Here is a 27,511-nt window from a genome sequence, read left to right as displayed (position 1 = left end):
TTTATTAAAACGGATATTGTATATAACAGCGATTAATTGCGTGACAGATATCGAAATTGAGTAATTTTTTTTTTTCAAAAGAACGTTGTCGACTAAGGAGACATAAAAATTACGGTAATTGCATAAAAATCGATTGAAACGATTGATCGAAGTTACTATCGAAGTTACTAATCGATTTGTAGAATATTCAACATTCTCTCGTATTGGCCCATTGTATCGGCAACTTATATACTATGGTAGGTTCATCGGTTATCCCGATACTGTACAACTTTTTTTTTTTTTTATAAATAATTCTTATAAATTATAATTAAATTCTACGTGTCCGATTCGACGTAACAGTTATACAATGTACATAATATTTGCTTATGATGATCCATCTGTAATACTGCACACCCCTCAATATATTTTTCCTCCGCTCCATCTGGTCTGGTCACTCTGGTCGCGACATCATCATAGTCTCTTGGAAACTGATTTAATTCCGTTCCAATCTCTCAATTATCATCGTATTATCTTACAATCTCACAAATCTGCTTTCGGCGTTACATCGTTGAGAAGAATTTGTTCGTCAATCGTTTTTTGCGACATAACACGCTTTTGGTCGATGACATTTTATAGTCGTTCATATTGTTTGGCTTCGTTCAAACAGCGAATCGATCGATTGCAAAATTGCAGTAAGGAATTCGAGGATTTAAAATTAACTTAAATCGTTTCTAATAAAGAGGCAAGTTTCAGCTGCCTTGATACGGCATTTGATCCGGCACGGCAGACGAGTGATTTTGGCTTGGACTTTGATGGAAATGGGGACTGCTACCGTCTTGAGATATCTCACCAACCGTTGGCTCTTCATATTTTCCTCTCTTAAAACGACCGTACAGAGAAGAGTACGGTAGGTTATAATGGATTGCTGCTTGATTAATGCTCATGTGACCTAACCTAAAAAAAAATTAAAACGAAACATTATTTCTTTCTTTAAAAATCACTCGATATCACAAGTAGCATGCAATATTATCAAATTTATTGTCTATTTGTGTATATATTCGAGAAAAATGGATAAAAAATCGTTATCGTTATAAATTAATAAACACGAATAATTTTTACCTGACAGCTTCGAGGGCTTCGGTCATAGCATCCTCGCTCCATGGTGTAGGATTGCTCCTGCTGAGCTCTATTCCTTCCCTTTTGCATCGACCGTACAACGTCCCCGTGGGTATTCCGAATTCCGTGGAGGCCCTTTGCACAGACGTTTGGCCGGAACGTATCGCTTCGAGGGCGCGATCGAGGTCGGCGGGCGACCACGTAGTAGGACTGGCGTTGAAAGGCGCCGCCAATCTGATCCCCTCCCTTCTCGCGATTTTGTACAACGTGCTGGATGGTATGCCAAACGCTTTCGAAGCTTTGTTCGCCGATATCGTGCCCGTTCGTAACGCGTCAAGCGCGTTGTTCAGACTCTCGTCGCTCCACGATTTAGTGGGCCCGTCCTTTTTCGGTGTGTCGATGCCAAGCCGATGCGCTCTTTGCCACAGGGTCGTGGACGGTATACCGAACGTTGCTAAAATGATCGCGAGACCACTGTATTAAATATAGGGGAAGGCTGAAAAACAGACTAACCGTAGGCTCGAGTATATTAGCCGAGCAACATGTGAAAAACATGTTTCGCGTGCTTTTGAATATTACCAGAGGCTTTCGTGAGGCTCATATCGTGATTTCTCAACGCCTCGAGGGCGGCGTCCATGTCCTCTTGGGTCCACGATTTCGAGCCGTGGTGGTGAGAACTGGATTGTCCAGAATGTCCCCTTGAATTATTTTCCCCCGAATCCGAGTGGACAGAACTACCGGAGGGCATTAATCCGAGCAACTCTGGCGTGATCATCATCATGTTATCGCTGTCGGCCGCGTTCTTCGAACTGACGCTCGCCCGATCCGACATGTGGCTGTCGATGTCGATCGTGTCCGACGAATCCATCGTGTGCAACGTTTCGAATTTGATCTTCACACTGTCACAATTTTGAATGTCTGTAAACAACAGATTGGATACGATTCAAAATGGATGGAAATAATAGCCGGTTTTATACGCATCGAATAGCGAAATCTCGGTGGAAACATTTCTTTCTCTCAATTTTATCCGTTTACAGTATTACGAACCAGATGGTGTTCGTATCACCGCCATAGCCGATCATCAAAATCGCGGAACGTTGAAAGGAGGAATGCCATCGAAGTTGCAAAGTTGGCGGCTGTTGTACGTAACTAAACGAGCTTGCGTGGGCTGTTATGAATCGAGCAACGTAAATCTAATCGCAACTAGTTAAGCCCGATTAGACCAATTATTTTGATTCCCTCCCTGTCTAATGACCGGCTACGGTTTCAAACCCCTTCCCCCCTCCTTCCCTCTTTCATACGATTTACGCCGAGTTTACGCGATTAAAACAATAACATCGATACTTTGGCTCGATCGTTATTAACCGATAAGGAATAAAACGATAACAATCGAGTTACATAGAAGCGAGTGACGCTATTCGATGCAACGGTGCACGACGGCCAACCGCACCTGTGGAATGATGATCCGGGTCTCTTAAATGGGTGATCGTAGTGCCTACCAACGTGGCACTCGGTGGTGTCGGTTGCGTTTCTGGCGGTAGATCAACCTCTCCTGGATCCGGATGATGGCCATAATGTCCGAGGCCTGTATGACAAAACATGTCACCTTTTTATTTAAAGTGAAAACGATCTGTCCTCTGTGTTGCTATAAATCGGTAAGTTGCCCCACACCTAAAATCCATCATACGATCCTTGTAAATTGATGAAAGAAAAAAATTAAACTTTGAGGGAGGGAAAGGGAAGAGAGAATCTAATTTAAGTAGTTTATACACATGCTGGTAAAAAAAAGAGAAAGAAACGAAGAATTATTATAAACTTTCAGGTGTGGGGCCCGTATCACTTTATCAACTACCTACCGTTGTTGTTGTTGTTGCTCGCACCGTTACCGTTGCCGTTGTCGTTAGCGCCGTTGTTGTTGTTGTTGTTATTGTTATTATTATTGTTATTATTGCTAGCGTTGGTGTTGGCGTTGCCCGCGGTAATCGTACTATTGTTACTGTTGCGTTGGCAAGTTTCCAAGACTACTGCTCCCGCTGTTGCCTCCGTGCACTCTTCATCTTCGGGTTGCCAGTCTATGTGGGTCTGTGAAATATCCGGTACGAATTTAGCGACGACCGTGATGAGAGTCGCGTTTCGAGAGAAGAACGGTGATCGTTCGTTCTCATGGTTTTTCACAAATAACACGAATACGCTCTCACCTCTTTATGCTCCCAATTGTAATTTTCGTTCGACTCCTCCTCTTTGTAACGATCGTAATGCCTGGAATCCGTGGCACGAGGCTCGAACGTCGTTCTGGGCCTCTTGTATCTCGGATGATGCCTCTTCAGCTTGGTGAAATTTATCCTAGGTGTGCCGGGCTCCCTAGGCGGCGAGCTCAAACTTACCGAGGGCGGGCCGTCTCTGCTCTCAGGCACCTCGCACAATCCTTTGATCTTTAGTTGATCGGCTGTTTTCAACAGCGACTGTAACACACGTACACAAACCGTACGGTCGTAAACAAATGTATTTCGTATGTTCAGAGTGGTATCTTTCGAGATCGTGAATATCGATCGGATTTTTTTCAAGATCGATAAGAAAATGGAGAATCGAATGGATAGAATTTTGACGAAAATCGGCGAGATTAAATATTAAAGATTATATAAAGATTCTGAAGGAAAGAAAAATGGTTGTTATTATTATTATTATCTCGAAACAAAAGAAGGGAAGAAAGGAAGAGAGATATATCGCATATTTTTAGGCAAAATCTCGTCGCCCTTACGGCTGCTTTCCGTTTCAACGGATACGGTTTCATCCTGCGATCGCCCTCCCTTGCTGCGGTACAGTGTGTCTAAAATCAGTGTGTTCGCGATCCAGTTTCGGCTTACGACGATTCACCACGGCATGGTGCGTCGACCCGTGCACCTCTCCTCGCGGCTACGACATTCACCCCCACCTGTCTCCTCTTGATCTTAACCTTGAACCTTGATACATAAGGGAAAACTAAACAAGGAAGGAGAGAAGAGGTGCAGAGGGGATAAAAGAAACACCTTGGTACGAAACGAACCAATGGAACAAATAAATAAATTAAATCGCGAAATTAAGATAAATAATATTCTACGTTCTTTCACAAAAAGAAGAAAAAAGAAACAAATCTAAAGGAACAACGGTAGATACATGGCGGGAAACCGGGTGAACGGTTGGAATGTATACAAAGTGGGGAAAACAGAGTTTAACGAGGAGAAGAAGGGTTTCTTGGAAGGAAGATAAATGAAATGGAAGAGCGAGCGAACGGACACAAGACGAACGGTTCAACTCTTTGCTTCTCTGTTCTTTAATCAAGGCAGGGTAGGTGGTGCGATTAGGCGGGGTCGGCGAAGAGGCAGGCGGTGGCAGCGGTGGCGGTGGCGGCGGTAACGACGCGGCTAGGAGGGGGTGAGAAAGCAGAGGAAGAGTTAGACGATGGAAGCGGCAGCGGCGGCGGTTCAGGGGGAGGGAGGGAGGGAGGGGTTAGGTAGGCTGTGCCGGGGGGTGTTGGTGGCGGCTGGAAACGTGGAGCGTGGGTGGAAAACTGGGTGGTGCTAGGTATGACTAGGTGAGAGGGGGGAGGAACACGTTGGAGAAAGTGAGAGGCGGAGAGCGGAAAGAGAAAATGCGAACGAACTAGCGATTGAGTGAACAACCGAGGGAGGGAGAGAGAGAGAAATAAAAACGCCCGCAGGAAGAATGGGGAGGCCTCCGACGCGGCTGTCGCGGCCCCAGGGCCGTATCGACCACCCCAACCTCCGATCCTCTTCTCAGCATTCGCGACGGCACGGCCACCGATATGACTTCCAACCGTTTCCATATACATATATATATATATGTGTGTCTCGTGTTTCGAGAGTCTTGTTCTCTTTCTCTTTTCCATCCTTTCGCACTTTGCTCCGTCCATTAATTCAGGGGACGAAGATAGGTTTGTAATATGAAAATCGAATCTTCACTCTGGATGAATATAGTGAAAATTTATAAAATATTCTAGAATTTTCATATATAAAATGATAAAGCGAATTGTGTTTCGATCCAATTTATAAATAATTTTTTCCATAACGAAGTTCGGAATCACGAACTGGATATCCCATTCTAAGAAGTGATTATCGATATACCATCGAATAAATGTGCATTCAATTAAAGGAATAAAGAAAGAAAGAAAGAGAGAAAGAAAGAAGCGTTTGGAAAGGTGCGAAGCTTTAACAAACGATAAAAGCAACGACGACGATAGTCGCGGTGAGGGCGGGGGCGATGGCGACGGCGACGGCAATTTGGAGAACCACGGACGCTGGGCGATGGGTAGGGTTGTGTACGTGTGCTGGCGCAGGGTAGAGAGAGAGAGAGAGAGTGGGTGGGTGGGTAGTTGGTTGGTTCGGCGGTGGATGCATAGGGGTGGTGGCATCGGTTCGGAGGCAAGAGGGAAAGCCACCGGCAGAATCCAACCTCACCAATCAATACTTAGGGTTCAAGGGCATCGCCCGACCAATTATCCCAGACTAATTGACACGCGAGACAAGAGAAAAAAAGATTGTACCTATCTTTTTTATATATATATACTTTTTGTCGCGCGACGGGCAACGAGGAGATTCTCTCGTCGAATGTTTCCAAGTATCGCTCGAAAAACTCGATACGACGTAGCGAGGAACGTTTCGTATTCGATTGATTCCTATCCAGAAGCTGACAAATTTATTCGAAATTTATAGAGAGATTAAAGGACGAGAAAGAAATTCGTTTGAAGTTGATCCTTTTTTAAAAATAAATAAAGTGGAATAGAAAACGAACGAAGAAAGATTTTTTAAACGATGAAGATAGAAGGATGCAAACTCGAGTTCTTTCGTTGAAATAAGAAAGAAGTAAGAAAAAGAAGGAGAGGGAGAGAAGGAGGACAAGAGAAGTCCAACAGGTGTAAATCCGCAAAAAGATCGACCGTGGAAACGTTTCACGAGAACAGGAAGGACGTGAAGGGGGTGGTTGGGGGCTTGGTCCGTGTAAGATTGTACTAGCAGACGGTTGAAAGGTATGCGTTATACAACCATGCCTCTGTACGAAGAGACTGGTCGTTAGAGAAGAAGAGCAGAAAAACCAAGGAAGGGGAAAGCGACGTGAAAGAGAGAGAAAGAGAAAGAGAGAGAGAGAGAGAGAGAGAAGGGGAGAGAGAGAGAGGGAGAGAGACGAGAGACGAGAGAGAAGAAAAGCAGAGAAGAGAATGTACTGGGGAATCCCTGAAGATGGTCGTAGGGTCGTCTCCGCTATTACGAATACGGCGTCATAACGGAATTGATAATGTAACGGACGTCACGAGCATAACCTTCCTCTCTTCTTCTCCACGCTACATAACCTCCTTTCTCAATGGAAGTGTGACTCTCGCTACCACGTGCTCTTCGAACAAGTTGCAACAACAAGTAGATGTCGAATACTTGCAATACTTTTTACTAATTTTATCGTAATTTCAAATATTTTTTTTACTTTCACGATTTAATACGTATCCTTTTTAATAATTCCCTCTCTTTCGATTCTTTTTTTTTGATTTTGATAATTTCGTGCTTTATTTTTTGTTTTCGTCTTTTTATTTTTTTTTATGTATTTTACACTCTTATGCACGTTGCATTATCAGAGAATATTATTCGATTTGCGAGTGAGAATTTAATTAATCGATTGATAAAACTACTGCATTATTACGTTTATGATTATTTAGCGGTTTAGAATTTAAGAGGGCAAGATAAGATGTACCGGTCGAATGTTTACGAATATGAAGTGAAGGAGAAGCCTGATAATGCGGATGGCGCAGTTTCATAGACATTCCACAGGACTCTTGCATTACATGCACGTTGCATACATGTTGTACACGCAGGTTATAATACGCACACGTTCGTATGTACGCGTGGACGTACGCATGCAGCTATATATACACGCACACACTCGATTATTACTCTCTTCGGTTGTTGTCGTTCATTCGCAGAAGATCGCTCGATCCGCTTGTAGGATTGAAACAGCTAATTTTGTAACGTACGAGTCACTAGTAGCTAACACTATTCTTTCTTTTTTTTTCTTTTTTCTCTTTTTTTTCGACGAAAGACCGAACGGGACTCGATGCACTTGACTCGAATTCATCGAGTCACTTAACCACAAATTTCACGTATATCACTGGTCAAAACTCGCAACAAACACGCACATACTTCGATTTTGGTCGAGTTTATCAGAGCAAGCGATGCCTTCTGATTAAATCATCGAGGGTGACGATTACGCGCGACATGTTGTTTCCACACCATGCACGACACTTCACTCGTTTGATCGATGCTGCGTGCATCGTAATCCGTGTATCGTTTCCAAACTGGATTATTCGAATATTGTAAAATATTCTGATCAAATATGTCCAACCAAAATCAAATCAACTTTAGAATCGAATTCCGTCTCTCATTTGGCGACGAGAGAAAGACGCTAGAAGAATTAAATTTGTAATTTGTTTCTCTCTGATATTCTTCTCTAAATTATTATTACACGATGATTAAACACTGTATAAATTTAGTTACAACAATATTTCAATTCGAAAATTCGTGAAAGAATTACGTTATTTCTCGATACACTAAAATATATCTCGATCACGATAGTTCACGTGCACAATACGACCGTCCAAGATTCGGCGGGTAGTAGTACGTGTCGTGTATCCATGTAAAACTTTCCCTTCCTTTTCTCTCTCTTCTGTTCTCTCTCTCTCTCTCTCGCTCTCTCCCTCGCTCGCTCGCTCGCTCGCTCGCTCGCTCTTTCTCTCTCTCTTTCTTCCCTCTCCCTTTGCCGTTGTCTCTTTCTGTGTGTTGCGAGAAGTTCATCGGAGCAATGCCCATTCTATGGCAAGTAGCAATAACGCGACGCGTCTCCCAAGACAGTCTTCCATTCCGGTGCGAAGGAAGTTGTTGTATCGTTTATCACTTACCTGACTGCAATATTCCGTGGACGAATGATCCCTCGTTGAAAGTGTAAAGATGTGCACGGAAGAAATAGGAAGAGAGGAAAGAAGAAGAAGAAGAAAGGAAGGCGTAAGGAAAATTCGAGCGATTGAAAAATAAACAAAGGAAAGGTCATATGCGACGAGCAGGGAAAGAGAGAGGAAGGAAAGAGGAGAAACGAAGAAAGAAGAAATTGAAATGGGGAAAGGGGGAAAGGAAGTGAGAAGAGGAGAAAGTAGGAGAGAAATTAAAGGTAGAATAGCTGATAGAGAAGAGAGAGAAGAAAGAAGGAAATAAAGAAAAAGGAAAAGACGTGAGATAAAGGAAGGAAGGAAGAGGAGGAAGAAGAAGAGGAGGAGGAGGAAAAGGAGAAGAAAAAGGAGGAGGAGGTGGTGGAAGAGGAAGAGGAGAAGAGAAAGAAAAAAATAAAAAGAGGAGGAGGAAGAAGAAGAAGAAGAAGAAGAAGAAGAGGAGGAGGAGGAGGAGGCGCAGAAGTCACGACGAGAAAACGAGGCGGTATCGGCGTTAGTAGAGTCGACGTCGTGAAAAAGCCAGACGAAACCGTGTACGAGGAGGTTACGACCACGTAGAACGAGAGGATAATTCCTGGCAGGGCCCGATCTCCTACGCGGCGAAGCCCAACGAAAGTGAAATGGCATTCGGCGCTCCGTGCTGAGGGCGCACGGCATTCGGAGGAGCGAGGAGATGAAGAGGACGCGGTGAAGAGCGGGAGGAAACAGCGGCAGCGGCAGAGCCAGAGCCAGAGCCAGAGCCAGAGCCAGAGCCAGAGAACCGAGGAGGAAGAGGAGTATCAGCAGGAGGAGGAGGCGGAGGAGGAGGAGGAAGAGGTGGCGGCGGCGGCGGCGGCGGCGGAGGACGCCGCGAAATTCGCCGACGCGACGAACAAGGACGGATTGAATCCGCGCTCGAGCGCGTACAACGAGGAAGAGACTCGCGGGGGATGCGTGCTCGGCGGTGGACAGAGAGCGATTGAGCGTACGCGTGGAGCGAGCGAGCGAGCGAGCGCACCTGACCAGTCGCCGAGAGAGCGGGGAAAGGGGTTGAAAACCGGCGGGTGGCAGGACGGTTGGTGGAAAGCGGCGCAAAGCGAGGGGAGCGGGCCGGTAGGAGTCCGTTTGGTGGAGGGGTGACAGAGAGCATCGAGCACCGGGGGTGGGAACGGGGATCGGCGGAGAGGCAAGTCTGCGGTGTTTGAGAGAAATGCGCGCTCGCCTCTGACGGTTAAGCGACGAGCATCGACGAGTGGTTCCCGTGGGAGCGAGCAAGACTTTCCGCGGCTAAACGAGAACAGAAATATAGTCTGTGCGGAAACGAACGAGACGGAATGTGGAAGACGAAGACCTAGCACGCGTTTGGCCACAGCGAGACGAAGACGGATGCAAGGTTCGCGAGAGAACGGGAAAGGACAGAATCGTGCCTCTACCTTCGACGCGACAAAGGTAGCGTTATGTACTCGTGCGAACACGGCTATATATATATATATATATATATATATATATATATATATATATATATATATATATATATATATACATACATATATATATACATATGCGTGCATACACGGTATAGAGAAAGAGAGAAAAGAAGAGAAAGAGAATGAGAGAGAGAAAGAAAAAGAGGGTAATAGACGAGCGCTCCAGTGATGTATACCTAAAGTTAGGATCCTGGTTTCCATACGTTACGAGTACACTATGAGCAAATAAATATTTTTTAATCGGTTGTGAATTATGAATAAAAAGATGTACGATAATATCCATATAGTAATATACGTTACGATATGATTTCGCGCAAAACAAAAAAAAACTAAAAATATAAAACGTTTTTAGACAAACAAATTTTAGATATTTTTCTCTCAAATATACGTACGTACGTTTGCTATAATAATCTCAATAAACATATATAAGACAATATTTTTCGATTATTTATTAATTTAAAATTTTATTTTTCGATTAATTCGTGTTTTTTAGAGCGATAAATCGATTCGATATCCAGTCAAATAATAAAAATAACGAATAAACAAGGAAACAAAAAATAAATTATCGTCATTTTGAAGGAAATAGCAAGAATCTTTCGGGACGGCCTTGTATGGAACGAACTCGACTCGACTCGACTCGACTCGATTCGACTCGACTCCATTCGATTCAACGCAACTCGACTCACGAGCGAGACGATGCGTCGTCGAGGGAAGAGTTAGTTTCGGGAGAGCGAGCACGATGAAAAAGGATGGAAGAAGCGAAATGAAGCGAGACAGAAGAAGAGGCAGACAGATGAGAAAGACGGAGAAATGGAGGAGGGAAAAAGAGGCGGATAAAGCGTGATTGAACAGGGAAAGTGCTCGAGAAAGAGAGAGGACGCGAGACGCGAATTGTAGTGGTTGCGCGGACAAAGGGAATCTGTGGCTCCAGTCGTCCCTACGCACACGCATGTACGAGTGACGTGCAACTATGCGCACGCATGCACGCCACCGTAGAAACCGCGTGTCTAAAGTCGACGGAAGAAGCGCGAATTCTCTTGTTTCTCCCCGTTCGACATTGCCGCTAGCCCTCTTTGCCGCCTCTTCTTCTCCTCCTCCTCCTCCTCCTCCTCCTCCTCCTCCTCTCTCTTCGCCGCGTTTCTCTTCACGTTTCTTCCCATTTCTTCTCTTCTCTTCTCATTTCTTCTTCTAGTTTGCATCTATTAAGAGGAATAAAGAAAGCACGATCACGAATGTTGTTGTGCGAATCACGCTACGTTGCTTGCTTTGGCTGTATTGTTACTTGCACCCCTCTGACTCCCCCACAGAAGGAAATTATTACAGTTACAACTACGATTAATTTACATCAGGCCGACACAAGTTTGACCAGAAACGCGAAGACCGATCCAGGTTGCGATTGTAACCCTTCCAATTAGACACATATCACGCATCGGCATTCACGATTATCGGCGCGCCTTTTTCATTACTTTTGTTTAACGATTGGGTCGCGCACCAATGCAAGAAATAATGCGATTGCAATGTATCGATACGTACAGCTATACGTGGTTTCATACACCAAGTAACTAACTAACGAATCGTATATTCTCGTGATTATCTCATTTTTTTTTCTTTTATAGAATTATAAATTTCGAATCTCATCTCATTCTAAAATTATAAATTTCGAATTTCAATACATAAATAGTAGGCATACACACACATACATAATAAATATCGATCAGCGTTATCGATTCAATATCTGATTGAAAACGTACAATCGAATTGCTTCCCAATATTATTTTTCTTGCTATAGTATACATATTCGCAATTGAAAAAGTTTAGAAAAATTCAAAAATTATAAAAAATTTAATAAAGCTATTATTATAAAGCTAAATCAAGTTCGAAGTAACGATAGAAAGAATAAGTAGTAATAAGTGATTCTTTGTCATTTCTCTTCCATTTTCTATGAAGGAGCCCTTACTGTGAATTTCTCGCCGACAAGTCGAAGAAAGGAGATACGGATGGAGAACGAGGTCAGTAGAGAATACTATCCTTATGCCTCAGATACTCGCCCTATATGTATATGTATAGTGTAAGCAAATATATATATAAATCATATTACTATTATTTCCTTTTTCTTCTCATCATCATTTCTAATTCCATTTTCCATCATTAATTGCGTTCAGAATAATCAAGAATCAAGATCAAAAAAAATTTCTGACATTGAGAGAATCAATATAATTGAAACTTACTAATATCAAAATATGTGATCAATAGAAAATCAAGATCGACGATGATTTATCCTAATAAATAGTATTAAATAGTATTTAATAGTAAACGTGTATTTTGATACACATATATGAACGAATACGTATACGTATAAGTTGTCGTCTTATTGTTAATTCTTGTGTCAAGGACAACGAGTCGAAGAACCACGCGTTGGGCATGGCCATATTCATAAGTTTTTCTCTGAAAATGAAACACAAAGCCTTTCTTGGATTAAATTGGATTTCTCTTTGTCTTTGGCCGGTCGATTTCGAATCTCGTGCCAATTTTTCGAGAAACCGAGACAAATGATGGAATAAAAATAAATAAAAAATGAGAATATAAAGAAATCATGTTATAAATAAAAAAGATTAATTTTTTTTAATTAATCTTCACAAGCTTATTACAGTAAAGTTTATTACATACTCTGAATCACTGATCGTTTGAAGCGAAAAACGAACACGTACGAAAGTTTGGATGAACAACATCGATTAGGGACGTGAGCATTATTGCGTGCCAACACGTTTTGCTTCACGGAGCGGTTTAAAAAGAAGATAAAAAAATATGGCGAAACAACGAAGCTCGAAACAAGCTCGCTTACAAGTTACCAAGTTGTTGTTTTTTCAAATATATATATTCGCTTTACTTTGGAAGTTTATCAGTCAATAAGATTAATAGATTTTCCCAGAGATTTATTTGTTAGTGCAACATGATAAATATTACAAATATTATTTATGAAATGATAAAAAGTTTTGCATCAGTGCTCTATATTAATTAATATTAACGATTAATAAAAGTTATAAAATCAATTAATAATTTTTTAATATTAAAAATATAAAGATTTGACAATATAATTATAACATTAAATATTGCGAAAATCAGGATCTCAAATGAATAATTTTATTGTATATTATATTATATGTGGATGTTATATAGATAGATATATAGATAGATATAAGCATTGCATTGAAGAATAATCAACACGTGTGTAAAGATACCTCGAAACATATCTGGCCGATGACGCGTGATGCTGGAGATGGTAAAGCATCACTCGTCAAGGTTCACGGAAAGGATGGGTTTTACCATCCGGTATTTCTTAGAGAGGGAGGGGAGCAGCCATAATTCGTTCCTTCACCAATTCTCCTCGTATTCGTATTAATATGTCAGAAAATCCAAATTCTATCCTACTTCCTATCAATTATTTCTTTACTCTTATTATATACTAAATAAAGATCGTTTATCTTGATTAAGATCAAACAATAATTAAAATCATTTCTATTTGTTATGAAAAAGAATGTCATTGATATTCCAAATTATGCGAATAAAATATAACAGTGTGATACTACCGAACCATTGCTTTCTTTTAATATTATTCTTCTCGTGTGATGAAATTGAAATTTGGAACAATTTTTGCGTTCAAAGAATAAATACTATCACAATCGAACTAGATTAAACAAATATTTTTATGTGAGAAAACTAACGATATGAGTGAAGACTATTTTTGCTGCTATATTTTTTTTATTTTTTTGAAAAAGATAGTTGCTTGAGCATTTGTCAATGCTGTCACGTAATTTTTTTTCTGTAATTTAAATTTGATTTTTGTTGAATCGTAACGTCAATTCGAGTTAATCAGTTGTATCATCATAAAAATACAAAAAGATTCGATAATAAGTTAATATGTTACTTCTGGATTTATAATATATCATTTTTGCAAATACGTAGTTGTTATCGATGAATGCTTTACTTAATTTCATATAATTTTGTTGATATATAATTTAATTTTAACGCAAAATTGAATTTACGAATAAAAGAAGTATTAAAACATGCTGAGAAGAAACGCTCGTTATTTGTTAGATTTTTTTACATTAATTATATAATAATTTAAAATGGAAAACGAAAAATGGGAAATATCGGAAATAGGAAGGATCACAAAATCAACAGAAACAAATCTAAAGTTACGTGGATAACAAAAATGGATACATTTACGCCATCTAGAAGATTCAAAAAGAATTTACGCTATCGATAACTGGATAGAGATAAAAAAGAGCAAATGAATCTGGATCGGTAAGTTAGGAATCAGTTCATGGCGAAATCGTTTCGTAGAAAATGAAGCGAGTTAACCTCCGGTGGATATATAGAGTTTGAGGACAAATGCTCAACGAGTAACGTCGAAAATAGAGTACTTCACTTGCACTGTCGGTAAAAACGTCTATAAGGGTTGTGTTGTGTTTACCTAGGATACGACGATGGAAGGGGAAGGAGAAAGTTTCGAACATCTTGTCATTTATATCGTTTAATCAAGCATTCTGAACAACATCAGGGGGGAAGAGGGTCGCGATTCGATTGCGTTATTCGCGCGGTTCAAAGTATATAAGCCAAGTTTTTCTTTGTATCGTTTAATCTTTATTCTTCAATTTCTATTTGTCAATTTGCGTCACGGTTTGAAAGTGAGAGGTTCAAATTACTTTCGCTGAATAAATTTTTACGCGTTATTACGGTGTTAAAAGAACGATATTTCAATAAATAAAATGATAAAGTGACGCGACAATAATGCAACACCGAAAGAAAAAAAAAAAAAGAGGAATAATAAAAAAAAAAATAAAGGACTAATGATACATACAGTTCGTCGTTTTCTAACAAAACATATGTATACAGAGCACTGACTTACCTGAAGTTCTGCTTGCGAAACATCGATCTCCCCTCTATAGACGAATTCTATTATAAATTTGAGATCATTGAAGCATACATCTTGTGGCATAATGATTGTCGGATGTTTGCAGGGATTTGAAAGTAGGAGCTTTTGAAAGTAGGAACTGCACGCCGATAATACCACCTGCGCAAACAAGAAGAAGTTATATCGACCGATCAATAATGTAGATAGAAGAAAATCGGTACATCAATCTAAGGTTATCCGTGAAACAAACAAGACGTACTACACATTACATTAGATTAAATAAATAAATAAATAAACAAAAAGAAAAAAAATAACGATTAGCAGAAAGTGAAGTTTCTAACCAAATTCAAGAGATATCTTCGATTATTGAGATCTGATGTTTATTTCTTCCCGGAATTCACTTACTTTGTGCGCTTTTAAGGAAGCTTCGTTACATGCCAGTGTAACGTCGACAAAAGCTTCCGTTTGAAGCAGTTGATGGAAAACGGACGTCATGTTTGATTGGTAGTTATTCCAGCGCAGGCAGTAGTGCTGCCCGGCCATGCCGCCGCTGCAACAAAAAAAGACCACAGGTTAACGAATCATTTTTTTAACAGGTGACCAGCATAATAACATAATCGAATTGTTCGATCCGCGCGAAATTTCGAATTCGATCGGGGGGGAAATCGATGCTCGGCTCGGTAAAGAAGATCTAAGACTTGGTTCCTTCGGTCGCGCGATACGATCTTGTTCCTTGGGAACGGTACCCTTTCTTCCTTCTTTTAAATCGATCCGTAAAGCGGGACAGTACCTGTAGTGCACGCCCCAATAACGATCCGTCTCCATGAAATATTCGTTTTCCTTTCCGGCACAGCTACTGTAAAAGTAACTAAGAGGCGCGGGGAGGAGGGATCGTATTTGCGGTAGATGAAGAAAATAAAGAGGGGGGGGGGAGGAGGGAGTGGAGGATAAATCGATAGGGAAGAGAAGGAAGAAAAGACGGGAGGTGAAGAATTGGATAAGGGAATCGGGTTTCCGTGGAACGAAATCGAGTGGAAGGCGGGAGAGGAGGGGGAGGAGGGAAGGAGATAATAAACGAAACGGTTGGTAAACGATAACAAACAAACTGGCCTGTCTCTCTCTCTGTCTCTGCGCCCTCGTGACGGAACGAAAATCAAGAAACACTTTCGCGGTTCGATCGTCCACCGATCCCGACCATCGAAAAGATCCCGATGGATTAGGGGATTCCGAAGATCGAGCAAGTCGACAAGTGACGCACGCGATGAACAACGAGCGGACAAACGAGCAACGAACGTTTACAACGAACCTTCTATATAACGCGTGAACAACGTTTCTCGACAACCGTTCGACGATGGAGAGGAGGAGGGGGGAAGAAGGGAGAGTGAGAGAGAGACAGAGACAGAGACTGAGAGAGAGAGAGAGAGAGAGAGAGAAAAGGGAAAAACGAAAAGAAGACACAACGAGAAGGAAGCCGGTAATAAACAATGTGTGTATGTGTGTACGTGTGTATATATATGTGTGTGTACACGGGAAAAAAAGTGAACGATATGTACTATATGAACGCGACACTGCAAAAGCGACGAAGAAGGTCGGGCGTTGGTCTGTCTCGTAACATTCACCTGTTCCGTGGACCGTGCTTTATCTGCCTCTATCTATGTGACTCTTTATACGGCCCATTCCCCGTTATCTATCCGTAGGAACACGGACTTTTATCAGTTGCTTAGACATGAGCCGATAACGTGAAAAACTTTAAGCTCTCCACTCATTTCGCGCCTCTTTCCTTCCATTCCCCTCTTCGGATTCTCTTCGCTCACCGATTTCTCTCTCTCCAACCGTCGCTGCCCTGTCCGCGATTCCGTTCCATATCGCATATACGGATATACGCCGCGCCACCGACAAGCCTCGACAAGAAACAAATCATACCTCGTTACGAAGTGAAGAAGTGAATAATTTCGATCGCAAGGATCGAAGGAATTAAACACTTTCACGCAACGATCGATGTATATTTTTTCGACGACAATTGTCGGTGAAAAAATTTGGTTATTTTCTTTTTTCCCTCGGTCGGTAATTATCGATATTACCGACGATTAGATTTTTATTTTACGCAAATTCATATTTTTCGCAATCGTTTTCTAGAATGATTTAATTACACTTTCGGAAACTGATTGTATATACATATCTTGTTCTCTAATAAAACGATTTTCGAGAGATAATCGATATCGATGATACAAACGCTGGATCTCTCGTTTGAACCGACTCGAGTCTCGAATAGTGTTAATTAACACTCGCTCGGAATTAGTTTGCGGTAGATATTAAGGAAGGTCGTAGATAGTGCATAAATAAATATACCAGGTCTAATTACCAATCCGTTTTTGCCACTTTCTCTTATCTTTAACGATGTTTTACACGTGTATATATATATATATATTTCCATTCACGATTTCTACGAGAAGAGTCGAACTCGAGTCCACGTACGATGATACACTACGAACAGATACGATCCGAGGTTCGATTAATCGGTACGCGAACAGCCAATAATTAACGTTAATAAACAAACCGATAGTCAACAACGATTCGACCTCGAATCCCGTGACCTTCGCACGACCATTCTGCGTTTGGGATTTTTTTCTCAAAGATATTGCCAAATAAATCATCATCCTTTCTTTGCTTATTTCGGTATTTTGGTATTTTTAAATTCTCTTATATCAAGTTCAATCCTTTGAATAAAATTATTATGCTTTAATCTTCAAATTTCCAATAATAATTGAAGGAAGAAAAAAAAAAGTTTGGTAGTTTTGCAAATTTAAAATTAGATGCACGTATTACGAAATTGCATTAATTTCTCTCTCATATGTCTGAATTATTGTATTTTTCATTCTTCGAATATACACGAATTTTTTTTGTTATAAATTATTTATCGAATTGTTACGCGTAAGATGACTTCGATGATTCATTATTGAGATAGATTCGAATGAAATATGCAAAATAATGGAGGAGAAAATAGAGGAAAGGAAGGATTAAAGTGGTGGATCGAATTAAGAGAAAACCGGATGTAATGCGACTCAAAGAAAAGAGGAGACTGTTTCTAATCTCTTGTCTTGCACGGAAAGCGTGCCGTTCGTGCGTCCGATTTTTTTCATCGATTCACGAAATTTTAACTTGATTCTAAATTGTACAATTTCGTACACTCTTCTCATTCTCGAAAATTTCAATGTATAATCTCGTTACATTAATATTCGAAAAATATGTTTATGAAAAATCGCATCATTTTTTATTTTTCGCGAAACAAAGAGCAAGGCATGATGGAAATGCAACGAATGATCGCGATCGATCGTTCGTGCCCGAGCGAATCGATCGATACGCTTTCTCGCTTGTCGATCCGTTTTACGTGTACATCGATCGATAACGTTTTCGCTATTACGCACGTAATCTTTTCAACGAATTATTATCCCAATGTTATATTCCTTGTTATCCACAAAATTACGAGAGAAGCGTTAATTTCTGATTCGAACATAGATAGAAAAAAGCGTGCAGAGTATAAGAATTTTCGTTGCTGCGTTTTCCCCGCGTAAATGTTGACCGTGAAAGAAGCAACGAGGGTAAAGAGAAGCTAAGCTACTCGAGCGGGACACGGTAAACGAGAGCGCGCGCGTCACTCGCGAGAAGGTATGGCAAAGATACGAATGATGGAAAAAAGGTGGTATACAAGGTGTCCCAAAAATGTGGGATTCAATCGAACATTTTTCAGAATTAATTTCTCGGTGAGAAATTCTCATTTCCCTTTTTTGCGAAAATTTTTGTTACGTGATTTCGTGAACGAATTATTAATAAAAAAAACGCCAATCACGAAGCGCGTTATTCGAATTATTTAAAAATTGTAAAAACTTTTCTAACGAATGAACGATAAATGATACATATCGAAGAAGAGGAGAAAGAGGAGGATGATAAAAGAGGGGAGGGAAAGGAGGGCGATAAAGAAGGGGAAGCGGAGAAGGATGATAAAGAAGCGGGGGGGAAAGGGTATGATAAAGAAGGGGAGAAAGAGGAGCACGATAAAAAGGGAGAGGAAGAGAAGGACGATAAGGAGGGGAGGATATACGAATATCTTATATACGAATATTGATTAATTAGTTTCATTATTCCTGAACGAGGTATAAATTTTTTCGATTAGAAAAAAATATTGGTCACATCGGACAGAATTATTATTTTTCTTCTCGACACATGTTGCTCGAACTTTGTTTGCTTTCCGCGGTATCCGTATCCAACGCTAGGCGTCGCGGCTTAACTAGTTTAGCGCGGTCCACGAGATTGGTCGATGTTTTTCATTAATAATTCGGTAAAAACAAAAAAAAGCGGTAACGAAAGTTTTTGCGGAGGGAGATTAAAATTGAAATTACCTCTAGATTAATCTTCAATTATTTTCCCACATTGTTGGAACACCCTGTACAGGAGCAAACAGAGAGAAAGAGAGAGAGAGAGAGAGAGAGAGAGCTTAGAGACAGAGCACAACAGCGTTCACTTACACGATCGACGTATTCGTAGCAGCAGTAACGGTAGCACAATAACGACACCGAGGGACAGCAATGACGACAGCAACGGCAACAGTAACAACGTTGAACCGTGTGTGGTTGTATGGTTGGTATACGCGCGTTTTGAAATGGCGAGTCGCGCGAATATACACAAGAGGAAAAGGACGGACGGGAAGAGAAGGAAAGAGATATATATATATATATATAGAGAAAAACAAAGAGACAGATAGAGAGAGAGAAAGAGAGACAGAGCGGCGGACGGAATATCGAGTCTCTCGTTAAAACGATGACTAAAATTGGCAATATAATATACTACCACATAGTGTACCGTGGTAGTATCGTATCGATGAACGATGTTCATCCCTCGTGCGTTCACGCTTTCTTTCGCGGCCTCGAAGAAGGACACTGCGTTGGTCTCTCCCTTTCAGAGAATCCTCCCTTCCATCTTCCCTTCCACGATTCATCTCAATTTTTCTTCGAGCTTTTTGTGTCCAATTTCACCTCGCCTCCCTCGGATCCCATCCTCTTTCTTTTTCCCGTCTGTCTCTCTGCCATTCGTGGAGAGTAGACGAGAGCGCGCGCTCGCTCGCTCCCCCCCTCCCCTCCCCCTCCCCACACCCATCTTCTTCTACCCTCGTATCGTTCTCGTTCCATCTCCCTCTTTTCTTTTCTCTGGCCCTCCTTGTCCCTCGGCCGTTTCGTCGTTTCTTTCTCGAGACCCTCCTCGTCTCTCCTTCCCTCTCTTTCTCCGCGCGTTGGCTCCATTTACTCGTTCCCTCGTTCCCTCCCCACGAGGCGAAGACGCTATTTTCTCGTGGCCCCTTTTCTTCCACGGTCTCCGCCACCCTTCTCTCTTTTTCTCCTCTCTCTCTCTCTCCTCTCCCGTCCTATCCTCTCCTCCGCTCTCTCTGTCTCTCTCTCTTTCCACCACACCAGCCACTCCGTTTTCTCGCTCGATGGGAAGCTTCTACCCTCCTCTCTTTCTCCTCTCTTCCTCTCCTCATACTACACGCCGCGTTTCCTTTTCCTCCTGGTCGGTGCGCGTTTTACGTTTTTCCAACGTTATCGACGTTCTTCCTCGGCTCTTCTCGGACTTTTTCCTTTCGTCGTCGTCGTCGTCGTCGTGGTACCATCGTACCACCGTCATCCTCGAGACGACCAACCAGCTCTTTCTCCGGGAAAACGTAAGCGGAAACGGCTTCTCCCCTCCTGCCTTCGCTTCTTCCACCCAGAACCGCGCGTTTCTAGAGGGAACGTTCTGAAATCTTCCAGAACAGTTTTCTTCGCCTCGTTTCGCTCCCATATTCTCGTTCCTCTTCCATCGTAAAGGAAAGGCGCGGCCGATAAAGACGGCGAAACTAGTAAAATTTCTACATATCCTCCTTAAAATTCCGCCATCTTGTTTTCTTTTTATTTATTTATTTCCCCCTCTCCTTTCCACGTAGTTTTCAATAATTATTCGAATTTTCTTTCTATAAACCTTGTCAAAATTAAAATTATCCTTGTTCGATGATCGATTCCAATTGTTGTTAATCAACGATATAAAATTTGCAATATTTTATCGAGCATTTATTTTCATCGAGAAATCGTATATATTATAATAATGTAATAACGCGAGGCTCGATTACGAGATCGATTTTCCAGAAACGCGTATTTTTCTAATCCGATTGATCGATGCCGAAAGGACATCGACATCGGGTCACAGCCGATTCCGATCGCCGGCAAACGAGAAACGATTTCTATCGATCCTTTGGAATATCGAACGCAAGGTGGTGAAAGGTAGTCGATCGTTTCGTTAATATTTTCCGGTCACTTCACTTTCGCGAACATTTCATTCGCTGTGCTCGTACAAGACTGAGACGGGAGAAGGAGGAGGAGGTAGGCACACGATACAAAGAGCGAGAGAGAGAGAGAAGGATAAACAAACGTGCGAGGTAGGTACGAGGAGTATATAAGGAACAACAGTGGTCAACGAGTCGAAGCAGTCCTAATTTCCGTCCTGTCTGTACCGTAAGGCATAACAGTACCGCATTCCAAATGCCCTTCGTTTCTTCGTTTCTCTCCGTTCACCTTTCCGAGAGAACCAGCCTCTCTCGGCCTCTCACCTGTTCCTCTTCGCCCTACCACTTGAAACAGCACACGCGTATACACTGTACAGTGGCTGCCTATGTTGTCTCCGTTCTTCCTTTACCATCCCTCCTTCCCTCCCCCTTCCATTACCCCTCTCTGACGCCGTTTTCGAAGGAAAGGAAAGGAGAGAGAGAGAGAGAAAGAGAGAAGGATAGAGAAGAGAGAGAGAGAGGAGGAGAAGGAAGAACGAGCCGCGAGATACGGGAGAGGAGAGGGGGGAGAGTAGAGAGAGACCCGGAAACGGCAATTTCACTGGAAGCAAACGAGAGCGGAGGAATCGACACGTGGAGATGCGCAAGAAAGGAGGAAAGAAAAATGCTCTCTCTACGTACTGGGACTGTTTTCGTCCGTTGTCCTTCCTCGTCCTCTGCAAGAAAGAATATCTATTTGACGGAATATAATCTCGCGTAAACTTGTTTACATTAACCCTCGACCGGTCGACCTTCGGTCATTGGAAAAATAATTCAATTATTTATTATCTTCTCGCGTTTATTTTTCTTCTCCTTTTTTTTTTTTTTCTTTCCTCTATTATACAATATTCTATTTTATCGTAGTTACGTAGCAATAGTTACGTATCAATAAGAATTTTCAACGGAGAGATTATTTCTAAAATATATCGCGGTCAAAGCGATTTTTCCTTTAAACATTTCTCTCTCTTAAAAAAAAAAAAAAAAAAAATACTTGGAACGAGTATTGCTTTGCACGCAACCTGTTCTTCGTTCCACGCATCCTTTCCTTCGTACATGTACGATATAGTGTACGTTCTCTCTCTCTCCCTTTCTCTCCTTTTTTTTTTATTTCTCTCTTATGGAACAAGGATAAACGAGGGTTAGAAACCACCCCCGGTATCCACGTGATCAGGGTTGCGTCCCTTCGAAGGGTGCAACGTAAGAGGGTGACGTGGACTTGTCCAAGGTCGCACGTGGCTTGCCCAGAGGGATCTCTTCTCCCTAACTACGAGGGTGCACAATTTTTTTCCCGTTCATTCGATTCCACGGCTATCGAACAACCACCATTCGTGTCATGAATAAAAAAAAGTTCCTCTCCCTCTCTCCTATAACATTTTTCTCTTTCACCATTTACCTTTGATACACTTTTCCGCCAAAATTCGAATTGTCGATCGTCTTAAATTTTCCAATCCCTTTCTTCCTTTTTCTAAATTAAAAAAAAAAATTTCCACTTTCGATACATTTAATTACGTTTTACAAACTAGAATCAAAATAGTCTCAATCTCTCTCTCTCTCTCTCTCCTTCCTCCTGCCTCGATTATCAATAGCACTACTATTTAGCCGGCAAAGGTAGCCGGTTAAGTTTTCGAGGAAGGAGAAAGGAGCAACGAGGATGCGCAGGAGTGGTGAAGGGTGAACGGAAGCAACGAGAAGAAGAAGGGAGAAAGGGTGGTGAAGAGAGGGTGGTGAACAGCGGATAAGAGAGTCCCTTTGTGTGTTCGTGTACGAGCGGAGGGATGAAAGCGGAGGATGAAAAAGCCGGGGGGACAGATGGCCCTTTCAGACAATGAGAAACTCCGGAGATAAGGGGAACGCGAGCGAGAATCTAAGGGGAGGGGGGGGGAGGGAGATAGAGAAAGAGGAAGAGAAGGGAAAAAAGGGAGTTGGGGGGGGGAGAGAAAGAAGGAGGGAAGAGGCAAAACTGCTTTTTTGAGACGGCAATGGGGGAAGGGACGTAATGAACGGATGAGGCGGGAGAGCGCGCGAGAGAACGGGGGAAGGGAGAGGAGGAGAGAAAGAGAAAGGGAAGGTTGGAAGAGTTGGAATAACGCGAGTGAGTCAGATGCGGAATCGGTCGAGCAACGATCTTTAAACGCGATTAATCGCCGAGCAATACAGTTTTCTTCTCTCCGCGGGGCCCGTTAAGGCGCGTTTAAATTGTTTTCCAACTGGGAACGGAAAGTTTGTCACAATCGAGTATTTTTTTTTTTTTTTTTTTTTTTTTTGATAGAAAACGATCGTTTAATATAACATTCTTCTCGAATCATTCTTTTCGTTAAAATTACGTTTATCAACGATGAGAAATAACGACACGTTTCAATTCTATTACAATAACGATTACTTTCGAAATTCGGCATTTTCCCGCAATACAATTTTTTACAAGGTGAAAGATTGTCTCGTATAAATAAGTCGCGGAAACAAAAAGGCGGAATAATCGATCAAGAAAGTTCCTCCTCTTGCATTTTTTGCGCGGTTTCAAAGAAATAGGATGTATATGTATGTACACGTTGGAACGGAGAATACGGAGAGTGCGGAGAGAAAGGCAAGAGGGTTGCCAGCGGAAAAGATCGGTTCCGATGAGTAGGGTGAAGAAGAGGGGACGAAGGTGAAGGAGGAGACAGCGACGACGTCGACGATGGTAACGGTGGCGATGGCGGTAGCGCTGGTGGCGGCGACGACGACGACGGCCGAGCAAGCGGAGAAGATTGCAGAGGAGAAGGAAAAAGAGAAGGAGAAGGAGAAGGAGGAGGAGGAGGAGGAGGAGGAGGTAGAGGTGGAAGTGGAGGTAGAGCTGGAGGTGGTGGTGACGAAGAAGGTTATCGAGGAAGGGGAAGACGGGAAGGAGGCGGCGAGGAAAAGGAAAAGGTGGGTAGAGGCAGATCGAAACGTAGGAAAGAAAAGAAAAGAGAGGTTAGGGTGGTAGACAGGATGCTACGTGGGAAGTCGGAGAGGGTGAAGAGAGAAACTGGACAAAGCCGAGCGAAGAAATTTCTTGTCTTGTCATCTCCCTCTATCTTTTTTCGCCCCTTCTCTTCCCTCTTTCCGCACTTTTCTCTTCCCGTGAGCGCGACAAGGATGCCTCTATGCTACTACGAGAGCGTAGAACGATGGAGAAGAGAGGAGAGAAGAAGGAGAAGGGGAGAAGAAGGGGAGAAGAGAAATAGGAGGAGAGAGAGAGAGATGAAAAGAGAATGGCCATGTTCTTTGGTTATTCCGTGTGAATCTGTCTATGGGTTTCGTAGGAGATAGAGAAACTGAAAAAGAATGGAACAAGCACGAAAGGAAAAGAGAGCACTCTGAGAGAACGGCAAGCCTAAAACGAGGACAAAGAGAAAATGACAAAGGCGAGAGGGGCGTTCGATTCGATTGGAAAGGCAGGCAGAGGGGCCTCTTTCCTTTTACCAGCGTTTTCTCCGTATTATGCTCCGTACTTTCCGTTGTTCCTATGCACGTACGTTCAGCATTGCACACAAATGCGCGCACGAGTACTACACACGTATATAGTACGGTATATACATGTGTAATATACTCTGTCCGGAGAAACATACATTCACCCGAGTTCTCCTTTTTTTCTTTTTTTCTTTTTTTCCTGCGTTCTTTGCGTCCATCACGTTTCATTCCCTCTTTCTCTATCTGTTATATTTATAGCTATCTCCTTCTCTTTCCCTATGTTCTTAACACTTTCGACGTGTACACGGCTTTATCTGTTCGTCTCTCCGCTTCTTCCTCTCTCTCTCTCTCTCTCTCTCTCTCTCTCTCTCTCTCTCTCTCTCTTTTACCATCTCAATTACTATACGAGGTTTCACGTTATGTGGCTCTATGCTTTTGCGGTGAGAGGGCAGCTTTATACGTGGGTGAACGGGAAAATGTCTTTTGAAACCTTTCTAGGTCGCTCTCGATCGCCCCACTGTCAGTCATATACACGCGATTCCGCTTGGGGCTCTTGAGAAAATAGTCGATCTCATCGTAGTTTTCTTTTAAAGATAGTACAAGTTGAAATTATACCTCTTACGCTTCCCTTTTTCTTTTAACCCCTTTCTCGAAACTTTATTGTTAATAAATAGAGCTATCAGAATTGTAAATAAATCCGATTGCATGTGTATATGTATATATATATGTATATTCTTTCTCTTTTTAAAAGCAAAACTTAACTTGCAAGTTTTTAAATGCGCTTACTAACGTTATCTCTTACGCAGTCGCAGTCGCCCTCCGGAACTCGAGCCTTGGATCGTTCTAAGAAAAAAATGGAAAGAAAGAGAAAGAGAAAAGAAGAGGAAAAGAGAGCCTGATAGAATGGAAGGGATCGAGAAACGACAAAGAGAGGAAGAAATAGACGAGAAGAAGAGAGAGCAGAGAAAAGAAAATATACGTGGTTCTCCCGGCGGATACGAACGCGGCAAGGCCGAGAGAAGGAACAGTAAAATTGTAGAGAATGTGTACGCGCCATCAGGGTGGCCTAGATTCAGTCAAGACCTGCTTTCTAGGCAGCATTTCTCTTTATCATCGGCACCGCTGGTACAATGTATGGGTAAACCGTTGGTTGCCGTACGATCGTGGAGAAAATCTCAGGTGCACATAGTGCGTACTTATTAATGATTCTTCCAATTCTATCAATGATTTGATAAATAATTTCTACGTATAATTACAGATTTCGAATATCATGCATTCTAGATTCTATTCTATTCTCCGTTATTTCTTTTCTTTCCATCTTTTTTCTTTATCGTAATCTTTATTTTCAATACTTTACTTTTAATATTTTAACGAATATTTGTTACATCGTTCTAATTTGTACATAAAATTTTTTATCAATTTTTGTCACTTTAAATATCGTGATTCAAATTTAATGCATAAATCATTGATATCGCTGCAACATGCATAAGTACTTGTAATATACTGTATCTATATTATTATCTTCGTATATAATATATATATACAAAGATGAAAGTCAAACGCGAGTAATAAATACTATATCAATGTTTACAAAAAATCTACACTTGATGTCTTTGCGAAAGAGAGAATTTAGAAAAAAAAAAAAGAAAGAAAGAAAGAAAAATGAATTTTGTAAAAATCTTTGTTATATGATTTGCGTATTACGAATAATTTTGCGCCAAGACAAGATGCTAGTCATGTTTTTCTTCGTATACAGCTATACTGTACGCGCAAACATTAAATAAGTGTTTCCTGCGCATACGTAATCGCTGATTATTGGACAGTTATCGTGCACGTGACCTACCGTAATCGACGACAGCGATTCGAACGTGCACGCGGCAACTGTTCCAAATCCTCATGGTGAGAAGCCACGAGGCGCGCGTGGAGGGACGTTTAATTTGTCTTTCCGAATGCGACAGGTCGTTAAATGTCGTGGATCATTGTCACGCACATCTATACGAGTACGCACACGCGACTGACCAGCTGTGCGGAACTATAGACGAAGCGGTCGAAAGTCAAAACAATACAAGACAAGCACGCGTAAACGCGGTACAAAATATCGCCTGTGAAAGATTGACAGTATTTTCACATCGAGGCATCAAAATAATTATTGCTCAAACGTTCGTTTATTGATATATTTTTCATCTATTACTATTATGTATATCTAAGATTTTGTTTAAGACGTGTCAATGTAACGATAAGTACATTTAATATACTCGTTGTTGAACAAAGAAATGATTAAGAATCGTGATGTAACGATATCGATGATTCACGGGGTGAACAATCATAGTGTTCAAATTTATTATCGTACTTACCTTACCATGACCTGACCCTCGAACAAAATCACTACTGGAGTTAAACTTTGGCTGATGTTTGGCAACTCTGTGCCAAGGTTCGCAGAAGACACTCACTTTTACTATAGTTATGACACTTGGTATACACGACTACGCGCAATAAGATGTCTTATAAAGGATTTTTCACAAAACGTGTGTTCACGCGATGACACAAGGACAATTGTCAGTCGTCGCGTAAAGCACGTACTGCGCCGACGACTGGCAGTTGTCACTCTCGGTTTGCCCGTGAAAACGTCGCGGCACGAAGTGGCGTAGCGAATCACGGAGAGAGACGGAAAAAGAGAAAGACATAAATGCACACTAGGGGGCACCGTGATGGCGGCGGACGACCCGTGTTCCGTTGCGGACGGTGGCGCAAAGCGATTAAGCGATTTTGTTGTGGACCCCGATTCTTCCCTTCGTCGGCTCTCTCTTCCCGGCTTTCCACTTCTCCCGCGTCGCCTTTCGCCTCTCCCGCCGGCTGCGCTACGCCGTAAACGCGCCCCTGAACGGAAATCTGCCTTCTTCCCCACTACGTCCATGCGAATCCCTCCCTTCCACCGCTACGAATTGCCATAATGTTGAACCGGCAAAAATCAGGATTGTATCAACTTTCTTCTTTATAACTTTAAAATTTCTTTATTCCATATTTTCGATAAATAATTAAAAAATTGTACGTCTGATAGAAAAATTTGAATTTTCCGCCAAACTGTAACATGTGCGTATATCGTTGGAAACAATTGATACGGGGCAACTTTAAATCACATGGAATAAAAGAGTCATTGTCATTCTACGAATTTGTTATGTACCACGCGTAGAAAATTTCACCATTAATTATATATTTATAAATTTATTGTTTGATAAATAGAAATTTACCAATAATTTTTCCTCCTTATATTCATC

The 27,511-nt window shown here is 41.7% G+C and overlaps 2 protein-coding genes across 3 annotated transcripts; one reads left to right on the top strand and one right to left on the bottom strand.

Annotated features, from left to right (window-relative positions):
- Positions 1–276: 276 nt before the first annotated feature.
- Positions 277–26,971, bottom strand: Psq (pipsqueak; the record flags this gene model as incomplete). Its single annotated transcript, NM_001011602.1, is given in 9 exon segments — positions 277–933; positions 1,099–1,549; positions 1,675–2,013; positions 2,546–2,701; positions 2,952–3,177; positions 3,294–3,557; positions 14,453–14,617; positions 14,864–15,008; positions 26,591–26,971. Coding segments are annotated over 9 exon segments (1,959 nt in total). The 3' UTR covers positions 277–728.
- Positions 19,160–26,584, top strand: LOC107964937 (putative uncharacterized protein DDB_G0271982). 2 transcript variants are annotated; one of them, XM_016913872.2, is made up of 2 exons: positions 19,160–23,711; positions 25,043–26,584. In XM_016913872.2, the coding sequence occupies exons 1-2, from the start codon at positions 23,482–23,484 to the stop codon at positions 25,437–25,439; spliced, it is 627 nt and encodes a 208-aa protein (XP_016769361.1). In that variant the 5' UTR covers positions 19,160–23,481; the 3' UTR covers positions 25,440–26,584. Both variants share the same exon structure in this region; 1 of them encodes a protein (XP_016769361.1).
- Positions 26,972–27,511: the final 540 nt, after the last annotated feature.

Source organism: Apis mellifera, linkage group LG9 (genome assembly GCF_003254395.2).
Source record: "Apis mellifera strain DH4 linkage group LG9, Amel_HAv3.1, whole genome shotgun sequence".
Lineage (NCBI taxonomy): Eukaryota > Metazoa > Arthropoda > Insecta > Hymenoptera > Apidae > Apis > Apis mellifera.
The sequence above is the reverse complement of the archived record's forward strand: the minus strand, read 5'-3'. Positions and strand labels throughout refer to the sequence as shown.

Bases quoted from the DNA above. Each gene is read 5' to 3' on its own strand.
- LOC107964937 (XM_016913872.2), top strand. From the start codon at position 23,482: ATGGTAACGGTGGCGATGGCGGTAGCGCTGGTGGCGGCGACGACGACG. The intron at 23,712-25,042 runs GTGGGTAGAGGC...TCTCTTACGCAG, and splicing joins GCGGCGAGGAAAAGGAAAAG to TCGCAGTCGCCCTCCGGAAC.